The 13,668-nt window shown below is 43.9% G+C and overlaps 1 protein-coding gene across 1 annotated transcript in view; it reads left to right on the top strand.

The window, feature by feature from the left end:
- The window catches only part of plxna1b (plexin A1b), a 185,363-nt gene that overhangs the window by 141,626 nt on the left and 30,069 nt on the right, over window positions 1-13,668 (top strand). Inside the window, exons 12-15 of the mRNA XM_070840141.1 lie at window positions 480-670; window positions 7,094-7,245; window positions 10,344-10,467; window positions 10,579-10,715. Coding sequence (XP_070696242.1) covers window positions 480-670; window positions 7,094-7,245; window positions 10,344-10,467; window positions 10,579-10,715 — 604 coding nt within the window. The remainder of the gene's footprint in view (window positions 1-479; window positions 671-7,093; window positions 7,246-10,343; window positions 10,468-10,578; window positions 10,716-13,668) is intronic.

Here is a 13,668-nt window from a genome sequence, read left to right as displayed (position 1 = left end):
CATTTCTCACTCATGATAATCATCTGTTGTAGAGTGAGCGATGCTCGCTTGTCTTAAATACTGATATGTTAATGTAATTAGAGAGGAGTCATTTAGCAGCCGGTAATTGGCACAGGGTTGCTTTAAAGCTGCTCCATGACCAATGGGATTTGGGGATGGAATAGCAGAGAGAGAAAAAAAGATTTCCCTGCAGAATTCCTGAGGCCGACGGGAAATAGTGCCTTAATTCAACTTTGCCTCAAAGACATTGAAGAAGTTTTGGAATTTTTTGTGTGGAAGCCGAGAAACTTAAAATGGAGATGTTTAGGTGATTTTTCAAGCTGCTTTACCCTTCAGGATGTTTGTCTGCTTAGTTAACTTGTACTGCAGTAATTCCATATTGATGGTGAGCTAAATTTATTCTCTCACAAGCCTCATTCCCTTCAATGAAATTTTCTTAATACTGAATTTCCTGTACTTGTTCTTCTTCTCCTCACCAGCCCACCTGTATAAGTGCTACGCACTGAGGGAGAGCTGCGGGATGTGTCTGAAGGCAAACCCCAGGTTCGAGTGCGGTTGGTGTGTACAGGAGAAGAAGTGCTCCCTGAGGCAGGAGTGTACTCCTCCAGAGAGCACCTGGATGCACGCCACCACAGGGAACAGCCGCTGTGCACACCCCAAGATCACCAAGGTAAGCTGTGATAGTCGTGACACATGCTTACACACAACACTATGTAGCAGCTCAGTATGCTCCTGAAGCTCAGCAGTAACTGCACATGTGGACCTGCAGGGACACACAACCCCCCCTTTTAACTGAATTGAAAGTGTTCAGTGCTCAATAGGCAACAACATACGCAATGCAGTTACTCTACAACAAACATACAGAGCTTTCCATTGCTATATTGCTGTTTTTATCCAGGATTTCCATAGAGGTTTTACAAAAATATTTTTCTTATCATCATCCAACAAAAATAAATTAGCAAAAATAGTTTTAAAACCTCACTACATAAATAAAAACCTCTTGAAATGGGGCCTTTTTTGCCAAAAATGTGAACTGACGCCGTCGCCACACACATTAACACCCCAAGGTCTGTGAGGCCAGGGAACAGCCCACCCTAAAATCAACATTGCATCGAGCTGCTGAATCCAGAGTTAAGCAAAGCTTTTCTCTTACCACTGCTAGAGTTAAAGCAGGCACTTCAGCTGCTGTTTGGTATGTGTTACCCAGCAACTCAACCCCCCCAAACAACAAACACGTCAGGTTTTTGTCAGGGGTCAGAAGGGAGGGGGTCCAAGTGACAATATTCCCTTTGTAACTGGGTTGTATTTACCTCTTGTACTGCAAAGTTTGAACTTGAAGACTTGCCTTTGACACAAATCAGAGGACTGCCAAAGTAAGCTCATTAGTAAAAGTAAGTTTTCCAGAAGAAGAGGTTAGAAGACCCTACCTGTGCTGCGTCATTGTTTGGCCTCAGCCAGTGAAGGGGACATTTTAGGGGGGGAGGCAGCAGGAAGGAGAGACAACTTAGAAGCCATCACCATGACTGCAACCACAACACAGATGGGCCGGTCAGGAGGAGGCAGTTCACACACACTAAGACTGATCACACTGACGTGATTAGAGATGATGTCTGCACACACACACACACACACACTCCCAAACACACCTGAGGAGGCGGAGAGGGTGGTTGTCTGGAGTGTGTACGCGCAGGAGGGAGGTAAAGAAACAGAGAATGTGGAAGTGTGCTAATTGTGTCCCACCATGGGCGCGGGTGTGCATGTGCGCATCTGACAGGCTGGATGAGCTAAGGCGTCTAAACACCATGGCGCACCCATCTGTTGCCACCGGTAACCGTGGCGGTGGTCCTCGTCTGACTGTGACCTGGTCACCGTCCCTACTGCTCACCACTGGGACTGACACACGCGTGCACGCTCTCACTTTGACTTGACGTTCGACCCTTTCGCTCGTTCTCATATGCCCTTCTGCTTTCCTCCTTTCTTTTCCTCCTCGCCGTCATTCATTCTCAAGCTCTTAACATTTTTTTTCTTCAATAGTAATTTTATCGCAAATAAGACGAAGAATCATCTCAGTCAAAACGAGCGCCATGTCTCCCTACTTAAATGAGTGTGAAATATATGTATAGTTTATAATGCCCATTTCACCGATGCTGACTTTTATGGCTGGAGCCCTCAGCACATTTCCTGTGTGACACGGGTTCGTCTCTCTGAATACGTAATGGAGATATTGGATAATTGGGGCACTGGCACATAGATAAATCCTCTCTCTCTCCTTGCTCGCTTCAGTTATCTCTTTGAAACAAGCGCACAGAGCCAATTGGGTTCTGTGTGTATGTATGAGAGAGATGGCAGAGAAAAAAAAGTCTGCATGAAGGGGTGAGGTGGGGATGTGTGTGCGTGCATGCAAGCATGTGCTCTAGCATGCATATTGAGGGGTAAATCCTGGCCTCGGGGCAAGATGTTGGTGGCAGTCAAAAATCAGGCGTAGAAGAGCTTCAAAAACAGCAGGAGGAGAAACCAGCTGCAGGTCTGAGAACCTTCATGAGACAAAGAAGAATAGAGGAGGAGAGAGACACTGGAGGAAGCGTCATCACCGAGCCGCGCTCCCAGCCTCACCTCTCCTCTCCACCTTTGACATTTACGGTGTGACATTTAATGCCAAGAGAACATCCGCAGGCGACAAAGAAAATCTCTTCCCTTTCTTCTGTCATTTCATCCTTCAGTTCTCCCAAAGAGCATCACATCCACCACACAAATTGAATATTGCTCCACTTTTTACCATCCGTTCATTCAAATCCCTCTCTCCCTGTTTTTTTTTTTTTTTATTTCTTCTTGCTTTATTCCAGCTGCTTTGCTCATTTTTTTGCAGCATGCTAGCTGCTGTGTGGCCATTAGCTAGGGGATTAGCTGCTAATTTCATTTGGACTGGAGAATGTGTGCTCGACCAGGAAAGAAACGCCACTAGAGACACAGTGTGGCCACACACACACACACACTCACACACACTCACACACACACACAACATACAGACACGTATTATACACAGCTATCCAGAGCTTTCAGAGCAACAAGCGTTGCTCAAATGAACCCATTTGGTGTCATTTCCGAGTGTGCTATTGCCCATTTGACGTTGTGCAATAGCGTGCAGTTGGGTACCGTTAAACGCCGCTCTCCAAAGACAGCACTTGACGTGTTAGACTGTAAATGATTGGTTTTAGACATTGTAAGAATTTGGCTGTTAGAGTGCTGCTTTTATTGTGCTGCATTTTTTTCTCTACACTGACATTGTGCACTAGGATTAATTAGATCTCTTTCACAACAAGCTTCACAACACATTGTGTGTGTGTGTGTGTGTGTGTGCATGCGTGCGTGTAAATGCATGCACATAGACACTCACACAAGCAGAGACCACTGCAGCCCTCATACACAAACGCACTCTGAGAGGCCTGCATTCCCATGTAAGATGTTTAAAGTCAGAGATAAAAAAGTTACAACTTCCAATTCATGGCTTTAATGGTATCTTCAAAATCACATTCACCACACCCTCGCACAGACAGTGACACACACACACACACACACACACACACACACACGTCTGGCGCTGTGTCCCAGTGTAGTGCAGCAGTGTCCTAGCACTGGCCTTGGATGCTGCCTAGCCCTCCATCATCCATCATCTCCTGCCTGCCTTCTCCTAGGGGATAGGAAGAGCATTACAGCTAGCCCTTAGAAACCAATTAAAACAGCACAGGCCATGCCTGCGTGTGTGTGTGTGTGGGGGGGGGGGGTGTGTGCATTTTTAGTGTTTTAGCACATGGCACACTTGTGTGCTTTGTGTTTTCTTCCTTCTTTGTGGTGATTTTTATATGAGAAAGTATGAATGTGTTTTTGTGCTCTGAGAAGTACCTGATTTTGCATGGAGAAGTGTTCTTGTCTTTTGTCCAGTTTCACAGCTTGTGCACTTGCAAAAGGCCAACGATTTCTCCCTCATGTATTGTTAAGCTAGAACATTAGCCTTTGCCAGACTTCCTTATTTCCCTCTACATCTCCATTTTCTTGTCTGTTTCTTTTCTTCTCTTCCTTCATGCATCTCCTGCCAATCTCTGTCCCTTGTTACCATTTTTGACATTTTTTTATTTTCTTTACTTTATCAACTCCTCAATCCTTTTCACTTTCCTTCCCTTTCCATCGTCTCCCTCCTCCTCCTCCTCCTCCTGTCGACCAACATCAAGAGAAGTATCTTTCTCTTTAGAGGCCCGTATCGACCAGGCCTCTGTGATTTAGAGCTCAACAGCAAGTCTCACTGTTGGAGCATTGAGACAAATAATAAAACAAGCCAGTTCTGAATAAATACTTCTTATTTAAAAAGAATATTATAACTGAATGTCTGCTAATCTGATGTCTAAATGAGCTTATTTACTTTTTCAATGATTTTCCTTCCAAACATGCTCAAAGTTCAGCCAGAGGAATATAATTGGCCCCAGTGCGATTTTGACTTCTGTCACATCTTTGTTCTTTATGTTGAGGATTCACATCTTCAATCTATTTTTCACTCTCTCATGTTCACATTTAGTGACAAAGGCTCATGTTATCCCTGTCATCACACACTCCATTGTCTCCATCAGTTTTTTTTTGGTCACTTTTTGTTTTTGAGAGATTTTCATATCACAGATGAAGTTTAGAAACCTTACACCATGTTCATATCATCTCTCTGTGTGTCCCCTGCCTCCCCCTTCCTCCTCCTCCTCCTCCTCTCTCTATAACTAGCAGATGCTATCTGTGCACTGCCGCTCAGCCGGCCACAATAGGCCTCACACAAAGCCTCCGACACAACAGGACAAGTCGGAGATGAAGAGAAAAAAGGGATTTTGAATGGGTGTAGAGCACTGCGATGGCAAGAGGAGAATGGAGCGAGTGTTTAGGCTGGTGGCTTTTATCAAAAAGGGCTTTTTGTTTGTGTTGTTTAGTTGTGGATGTAACAACTAGTGTGTGTGTGTGTGTGTGTGTGTTTTGATAAGCCAGTGCTTATGGAGAAAGAGAGATTTGATTATCATATCTGAAGATTCTGACTGGTGCACTACTGTGTGCCACTCACTCTTTTGTCTCCAGCTAAAATATATGCATTCAGGCATGCTGACAAAGAGACAGAGAGGGAATTAAAAAGACACACAAGTCCGGAGAGGAAGAGGGAAAGGGCGAGGGAAGGAGGAGGTGTGTTCATCACAAGCCGAGCTGGTGTAAGATGGAAAACACTCCTTAATTATATCAATGTGGCATTTCAATTCTGGCCTGTATGACACTGGGCTTTGTTCCCATTGTGTGTTTCTGTTAGCGGCGTCCCGAACACCTGTGGCTTTTACTAGCCTGCCACCTTTTCTATAATGATGTTAGACTGGAGATCATTTCTGGTACCAGGTGGAGACATAGAGCTGTGGAGAGCATGCTGACAGAGTGGATCCAATTTATATATGAGACAATAGGTAAACTTAAAGGAATGGCTTGATCTTTTGAGAAATACACTTGTTAGCTGTCTCGCCGAGAGGTAGACAAGAAGATTAATATCATTCTCATGTCTGAATGGTTAATTTTAGGCTGCCACCAACAGCTGGTTAGCTTAACACAAACACTGGAATCTGCCCAAAGCGTTCTTTTCTACTGTATTTCAGCCTTACTTTATTTCTTTGGTTTTGTGTACATCAAACAAATAAGATATAACAAGTTAATTTTATGGTGGATTTTGCTAATTGTTTCCTTCTCTTCTTTATGCCTGCACAGGCTTTATATTTACTACACAGTCAGGAGACGTCGCTGCAAGAACATGAATAAATGTATTTTCTAAAATGTCAAACTACTCCTTTAAACAGGTTTTGGCGTCAGTGCACTCTTTACTCCAGATACAACATGTTCCACACTCATGGGGTGTTTTCACCTCTTTTTAAAGTTGCCACTTTGGCCAAGTTCAACAAGACAAATTGATAAAATCGTTAACCAGTTGCAAACTGTCTTGGCTCCGCTCACTTTTAATGAGACAAAGAGATTCAGAATCCAAAAAGGAAGACGCTAACGTAGCTGTGCCACAGTCAGTTGTTCGATTCTTTACTGTTTGGCCACATAGCAAGTAGTCACAAGGTTACCATGCTTGCAGCACCACCTTTTTTTTTTTCTTTTTCATCTTTCTGTAGAGATCAGAGCTGTTGCTTGTAGCTTTAGAACTGGTCTTTCCACATACAGTACACCTATGTCTTTGTCCACGTCTGTGTAGGCTGTTTTGAACCATCTATAGACTCTTAACTGTTTTATTCGCACAAAACAGAAAATTCTCTGTGGATGCATGTATGTATACAGTGTGTTGTATTGCACTGTATGCAGTGGCTTCTTACTTGTAGGGGAAATGTCTGACTGAGTGCAAAAATGGGAACATAATCAGGGATCATTCATTTTATCCTTTCTTTATGGCAAGCCAGGTCGAAGTGTGACCTTACCCACACCCCCACTCCACGACACTAAACCACCAAAGTCTCATCCAGTTCACCCTCCTCCCACCCCAACTGCGACAAATGACCTCACCCTTCCCCCTGCCAGGTTCTAATCCAATTAGCTTTAGCCATAATTATGCTAGTAATGACTGATTACCAAAGGGGCCATTGTCTGTGTCGTGGGCTGCATGAATAGGACTGTGATTAGCGGCTGGGCTAGCCTGGGGTAGCCATTAGCACCTCTGCACACCTTACGCAGACCTCTAGGGGAAAGAGAGGGAGCAGAGGTCGCTGTGCGCAGTAATTGTGTTCAGTAGATTAATCGTCACAGGGTTAAATGAGAGCTGCAAGTGGGGGTTTGATGGGTGGGTCCAGGTTAAGTGTGAAAGTTGGCAGGTTGTGAATGTTTGACTGAGTTGAGGTGGAGTTAATGGATCTGAGGTCATTTTTCATCTCACTTAATGAGGTAGCAAGTGTCTGATTCATTCAGAATGGGAGATGACTACAATGACTTAAGTCATTCACGCTGACATACATGTGTATGATGGACTGCTTTTGGGTGAAGATCGAGTGTCACAGAAGTTGTTCTTACATATGTCTCCTCTCATTTGTTCCTCCACCAGCTGTTTCCAGAGACGGGGCCCAGGCAGGGAGGAACCATGCTGACCATCATGGGTGAAAACCTGGGTCTGCAGTTCAAAGACATCCAGAACGGAGTCCGCATCGGCAAGGTGTCCTGCAACCCCCAGGAGGAGCAGTACATCAGTGCTGAGCAGTACGTTGACACTATCTCTGTCTTCATCTCTTCACTCCCACCCCTCACTCTCAGGCTCCCTGTTTCTGACACTCTCTACCACCATGCTTGTCTTTGTCCAATACTGATGTGACACTGAGTGCTGAGCACAACACTGCATCTCTCTCTCTCTCTCTATCAGAGCTCTGTTTCAGTTAAACCTCCAATGGCTGAACACTGCTTTGGTCTTTCAAACAAAACTGGTTCCTTAAAAGCAGGGTCATGCTGTGTTTGGTACTGCTCGTCTCTGTCCCATGTGAATCTGAGAGCAGCTGAGTTTATGTGGAACCTTTTTATTCTGCTAATAATCAGAATAATGACTCAATCAGAATTCAATTACCCCATGTAACCACCCTCATCAGAATTAGTTTGGCCCATTCTGAGAGAAACGTAATGGCATTTTAAGCGAGTGGTGTACATCTTCTAAAAACTCTTCCACAGATGAAAACTTGTGAACGTGCCCTCTGATTAAGTTGTGTTTACTACTTTCTGGGAAATTTTGAATCGGGTGCCAAGGGTGGAGTTTGAGTTTAATAGCTGTTGTATTATATTCTGAGAAAAGCATTACTTGTGCAACAGCAATAAACAATCATGCCGCTTTAGTTCTTGGTTCAGTCTGTTGGACATGACTGAGCTCTTTGTTTTAATTGTAAACAGGTCGCCTTATTGGAGTAATTTTCTGTAGTGCTCATGTAAGTAATATCATGGGAATCATTAATGAGATTCATTTCAGAATGAAAAAATTTGATTCTTAACCACAGCCAGTGTGACGCTGGCGCTGCACTCTTATTGCTACCCAGAAAGATTTGAGCCTTCAGCGAAACTACTAGATGAGTCACGCTCTCTATTTTATGTTGAATTCATCCAGAAGCAGAGAAGATACAATTTAGGACGAGGAAAAATTGAGGATGAGGCTTGTCACAGTTGGAGTTGTCCTCAATATTCTATTTCCAACTATGTCGCTGTCATTTGTACACAAGTGCTCCATTTGCTGAGTTTTGCAGCACAGTCCCAGAAGATTTTTGTTTTCTTTCTGCCCCCTCACAAAGAAGGAAAATAAGAAATGTGACTTTGATGGTTTGACAGTGATGACAACAGAATGCTGTGCAGCTTTTGTCAGCGATGACAGGTGTCCCCAAAACGGGTTTAGAAATACAGCAGTGAAACGTCAAGCTCGGTTTGCCATTATACCCTTATATATTATCGTATTCACACACAACGTAGCACTTTTGCATTTGCCTGTGTAGTCGTAGAGTAATATTAGGTGGTCGTGTGTCGTAGACTTTTCTTTCCACATGCTCATTTTGTCATAGCAATCACATCCAAAACCGCCAAGGTGTCCATGTTTAACCCTGTCAGCCCTGTAACACTGCATTGGCCTGTTGCCATAGCACCCGCAGGAGGAGGAGGAGGAGGAGGAGGAGGAGGGCGCGGCTGGCAGTGAGGCTGTCATGCTAATTAAAAGTGATGTTAGCCATACGGTGCCATTAGTGGCCCGGTTGCTCTCGTCATTCCCGTGACCCCATCAGAGCTGTAGAACAGGAGACAGGGCAGGGTTACGGGACTGACAGCACGGGTCAAAGGTCAGCTAGTGGAGAGAGGGGGAGACGAGGAGGTGCGCTAACTGTTGGGCAAAATGTAGACATGTTGTTCTAGCTTTTTCTTTGTCAGTACTTCATACAGTCTGCACAGATTCCATGTTTTTGTGATTGGAGTGAACTTGAATTACAAGAAAATGCATTGCTTATGTTTCTTTGAGTATTAGTTAGCTCTTCATTCACCTCAGTCATTAAATATTTACTAGATGGATTTGATTCCACATTGAGAAAAGTCAATTATTACCAGTAGTGGGAAAAAAAACAAACCTTGGTATCCCTTTTTTATTGCCTTATTAGTAGTTACCATGTGAGAATTTGGCATCTGCTTAATTTTTTACCATCATATTCCACCTCTGTAATTTGATTGAGGGGGGTATAATTTATAACGCTGTCATCTTTACAAATGCACCATGAACTTTCCGTCTTTCTAACCACGTAATAACAGCTCAATGTAGCCACCTGTCATCTGTGCAGTAATGATGCAAGCGAAGCCGCAGTCTTCTAACGGAGAGCTGTCCAGCATTTTAATCACGGCCCCTTGTCATAGCGGAGACCTGGGATTAAATGAAAGGGAAAATAAAAACAATGGAAACACGCAGCATCGGAATGTGAAATTCATTGTCGCCGCAGCGCTGCAGTTGCCATGGCCACCTGCAAGGAGGATGGAAGCAGGAGAGTTAATAACTCATCTAAGGGAGGGGAGGGAGATGTGTAGGATATGTGCTCGTTCAATTAATCAGCCTCTCTCACTTTAACCCTCGCTCTCTTTTACTCTCTCTCTCTTTTTCCTTCTTCTTCTTTCTCCTCCTCTCTCGTTCTTCTGCACTCTCGCCCTTTCTCTCTGTCTCATACGTTCGCTCTGGCTAATTAACAGTCAAGTGTGTCTCCAGTGGGTGAAACATGAAGTAACTGTGTGTTACTGTGTGTGTTACTGTGTGTGTTACTGTGTGTGCTACTGTGTGTGTTACTGTGTGTGTGTGTGTTTGTGTGTGTGTTCTTGCCGTAGGCTACACTGCCACTCCTCCCCTCATTCAATCATTTCTCCAGTGGATTTTCATTTGGCCAGCCAGCACCCAAGGCCAAGTGTGAGGCTTATGGTTCTACATTACGCTCTAATGCAGACACACACACACACACACACACACACACACAGCCTGTCTTAGCGCTGCAGATTTCCACTAATAGAACATTTGGTCTGCTCTTTGTTATTTCTTATGAATACAGCTTCAGAAACAGTTTATTCTAAACTATTGGATTTTTTTTCTGACTTGGACAGTGCAGAAAAAAAAATGTTGCACCATCATCTGTTCTGTGCTGTTTCCCCCTCAGTCCTTTCTGCACTCAGCAAAGCGTCTTTCATCTCAAATGGCTGTCTCATTATTAAGCAAACAAATTCATGATTTTGTTTTAATGTTTTATTTTTTTGGTACAAGTGGCGACAGGTGGAACTCATCTCTCCACCTCTGTGTTTCCCCTTCCCAGGATCGTGTGTCGGCTGAATGATGCCACAGGTTACAGGGTGCAGGAGGCTCAGGTAGAAGTGTGCGTCCGGGACTGCATTCACCCGGACTACAAAGCGACCTCCACCAAGGCCTTCACCTTTGTGGTAAGTGTATTGTTTGTGTGTCGTGAGAGCGTTGCTGAAAAAAATTACAGCTAAGACGAAGCTTTTTGGATTTTTAATACCATTCTTATTACCCAACCCGCCCCCTCTTAGTCGCCGTACTTCACCCGTGTCCATCCTTCCACTGGGCCGCTGTCTGGAGGAACAAGGATCACCATTGAGGGCAGTAATCTCAACGCAGGCAGCGCAGTTGCTGTGAAGATAGGACTTCACCCCTGCCGCTTCGAGAGGTGAGTCAATCCAAATGATTTAAAATACCTAATGTTGGTAACAATCACAGTGTTTTAGGTGAATTAGAACATGGACAAAGTTACTAAAATCTAATTGGTATTCGTACACACACATTTCTGCACCACAGAAGGTCTAATACTGGTTCACACTGATATTGTGAGACAGTTACAGTTCTACTTATTAAATGAATCTGTGTTTATATAAAGGTGGTTCTTACATCCAATACTGAGAATGAGGAAGGAATATACACTAAGAAGTGCTTCCACTTAGTCAAAAACAAAGTCCTGTTGTTTACAGAGGTGTTGAGAGGCTCATTCACTGGTTCGTGCTATTCTGGAGGCGGGGACTGTGTTCATGAAAGCAGGGGAGGGCAATGTGCATGCGGCGTTCCTGTTTTAAGACTCTGTAATCAAAAATAGCAGATTTACTTAAAAATGTAGCAATTTTTAGTTTGCTTCTGTCACTGTGACTGAATTTTCTTCTGGCTTATGCTCCTCTGAAGACAGCTCCAAGTTATAATGCATTGTGATTCCCCCATCTTTTAGTTCTGCCATCTGCCATCTGTCATCTTTTGCTGTTCTTCTGTGTTTATAATTATAGTTATTCCCCGTTTTAAAAATTTACCCTTTTCCCGATTGCTTTGCAGCAGGTCTGAAACGTGCAGTATAACCTGCAGTGCTGTAATTCACAGCAATTTTGAGAATGACGGTGTAGCCTTTCTCGGGGGAAGCTGGTATCATTGTTCAGTTGTGCTGTGAATGACTTAAGTGCATGGCCCACATTTTGACAGAGCTATAACTATAATTTGGAAGGAATGATATTGTGTTGCTGGTAATTGGTACCTCACGTTTTTCCTGCTTTGAACTCACGTTTGAAATACAATACAATACAATTTGTTTCCCTTTTTTTTATAGTTTTTAGAATCATCTGCCACCGTTATCTTCCATTGTCATTCACTCTGTAAGAGATTGTGCCAGGATTTCAAGAAGAGGAGACAAAGATCCAATTTGATATGACTCTAATTCCTCGAGCCAAGAACTCCATTGTTTCTCTGAGTCCCTTCCTGGCAAAGTGACAGCAAACTGATCTCTGGACTAAATCCACTCATGTATGGTGTCTGGCAGATGGCAGAGAAAAGAAACCTCATAGAAAAGATTGCCAATGAACTAAAATGAGCACCTATGTACCGAAAGGAATTCCTAGGCAGAAGCCACACTAGTGAAGGTGGCTATTGGCAACAGGGAAAACGTGTTCAAACTCCTCTCATACATTTTTCAATTGTAGCTGAAGCTCTTTTTTCTTTTCTTGTTTCTTTTTTTTTTTACAGCAAATTCTCTATAGCACTGGTGTTTTTGTTATAGTGGTTCCCTTCTCTCAGGCAACAAGTGACAGGTTAAACTAATGAGCTTGGACCTATCAAGTCTCTTTCATATCATGTCAAAAGAAAAAGTAAAGACCAATTTAAAGCTCTGTAGCACATCCAGAGAAAGGTGAACATAAAAGTCTTGGCCTTTCATTCACTGAGCAGCAATAACCTTTATGGCCAAAGTAATGAACTGGTTGAGTCCATCTCTTTAATGTGTCTTTGTATTCAGTGGGGCCTCTGCTTTAATCAAAACCTATTTATCCCAAGTCACTCATCCTCTTATCTCCCTCTGCAACCCCTTTTTTCTTTCTCTCCCTTTTCTTTCTTTCTGTATCCCCTCTTGGCTTTCTTTTGTGTGGCCGCAACCTTGTCAAAAATACATACACGGCACCACAGGCGCTCTCAAAGGCGACAGTGTTGTGAAAATGGTTTCCATGGAAACGCAGCACTAGTGGAATGTGGGAAACCTGTTTTTTTTTTTTTTCTTCTTTAAATATCATTCTACTTTTCTTTTTTCTGGCTTCATCCCCTCTTCAGTACCCTCTCAGTCTGAGGATGCTGTTGAAATTGCCCCCTGGGACACAGCATGGATGTGTCCGACAAAGACGCAAAAAGATTCCTTTTTTTTTCTCCATTTTCGCTCAGTCTGCCGACCCCACCCCACCTCACCCCTCCGCAAGCCACCGGGATAGAGCCGCCAAAATGGGTTTTCGCTCCTTCATCTTATCAATCATCTCCCGTCTTTCTGTGGATTCCACCTTCTCAGCAGATACTGGGGGAGGATTTGTGTACGGATTAGCTTGTTCCACTCGTGTTCAAAATTTCACACTGTGCCACCTGCCATCAATGCACACACACCCGTTTACACACAGTTGCAGCGCACTATAGGAAGTTAGCAGACAACAGGTGTTACAAAACACCCCTAGACAATGTTAATCTTCTATCTGCGCACCGGTTTTATATGTAAATTCACAGGCCTATCCGCCGCTCATCTGCTCGATTACGCGCATACTGTACGTGGGTTTGTGCACACATGCTGTCTCAGAGGTAGCCGTCCTCTCACCGCTCTGCCGGCAGTGTCTCCTCCTGACAGGGGGCGGGAACGGTGGAATGAGCCACTGGAGTGGAGGACAAAGTTTCTGGCAGCGGCGCAAAGTTTCCCAGCAGGTCACAGCTGGCTGCCTGTCTGCTAGGGAGGGAGTTACATCACACAGAGAGACGACCAGCCTGATCTGCCACTTCAGATCTATCAGCCAGAGAAAGCACAGGAGGGAAGGAGAGACAGACAGAGAGAGAATGAGGGAGAGAGAGAAAGAGAGAGAGAGCTTTGAAGTACAGCACTCTGTGATTCGGGCTGATGAAACCATAGCTGGACAGACTGAAAGATGTTGCCCTTGTGAATTGGTGACTGTGTCACCATTCTTTGTGTGTCTGCCTGCTTTTTTGTCGCATCCGATAAATAATTTATGACTTATTTAAGAAAAGGAGTAGGATTTCGCTTTCTGCACACTCACTTCAGTTTTTATTCTGTGTGTGTATCTCACAGCCTGTCAGAGTCACCTCCCAAATATTGAAAATAACATAAG

This window comes from Pempheris klunzingeri, chromosome 2, assembly GCF_042242105.1.
Source record: "Pempheris klunzingeri isolate RE-2024b chromosome 2, fPemKlu1.hap1, whole genome shotgun sequence".
NCBI lineage: Eukaryota > Metazoa > Chordata > Actinopteri > Acropomatiformes > Pempheridae > Pempheris > Pempheris klunzingeri.
This window is presented reverse-complemented; position numbering and strand designations above follow the sequence as displayed.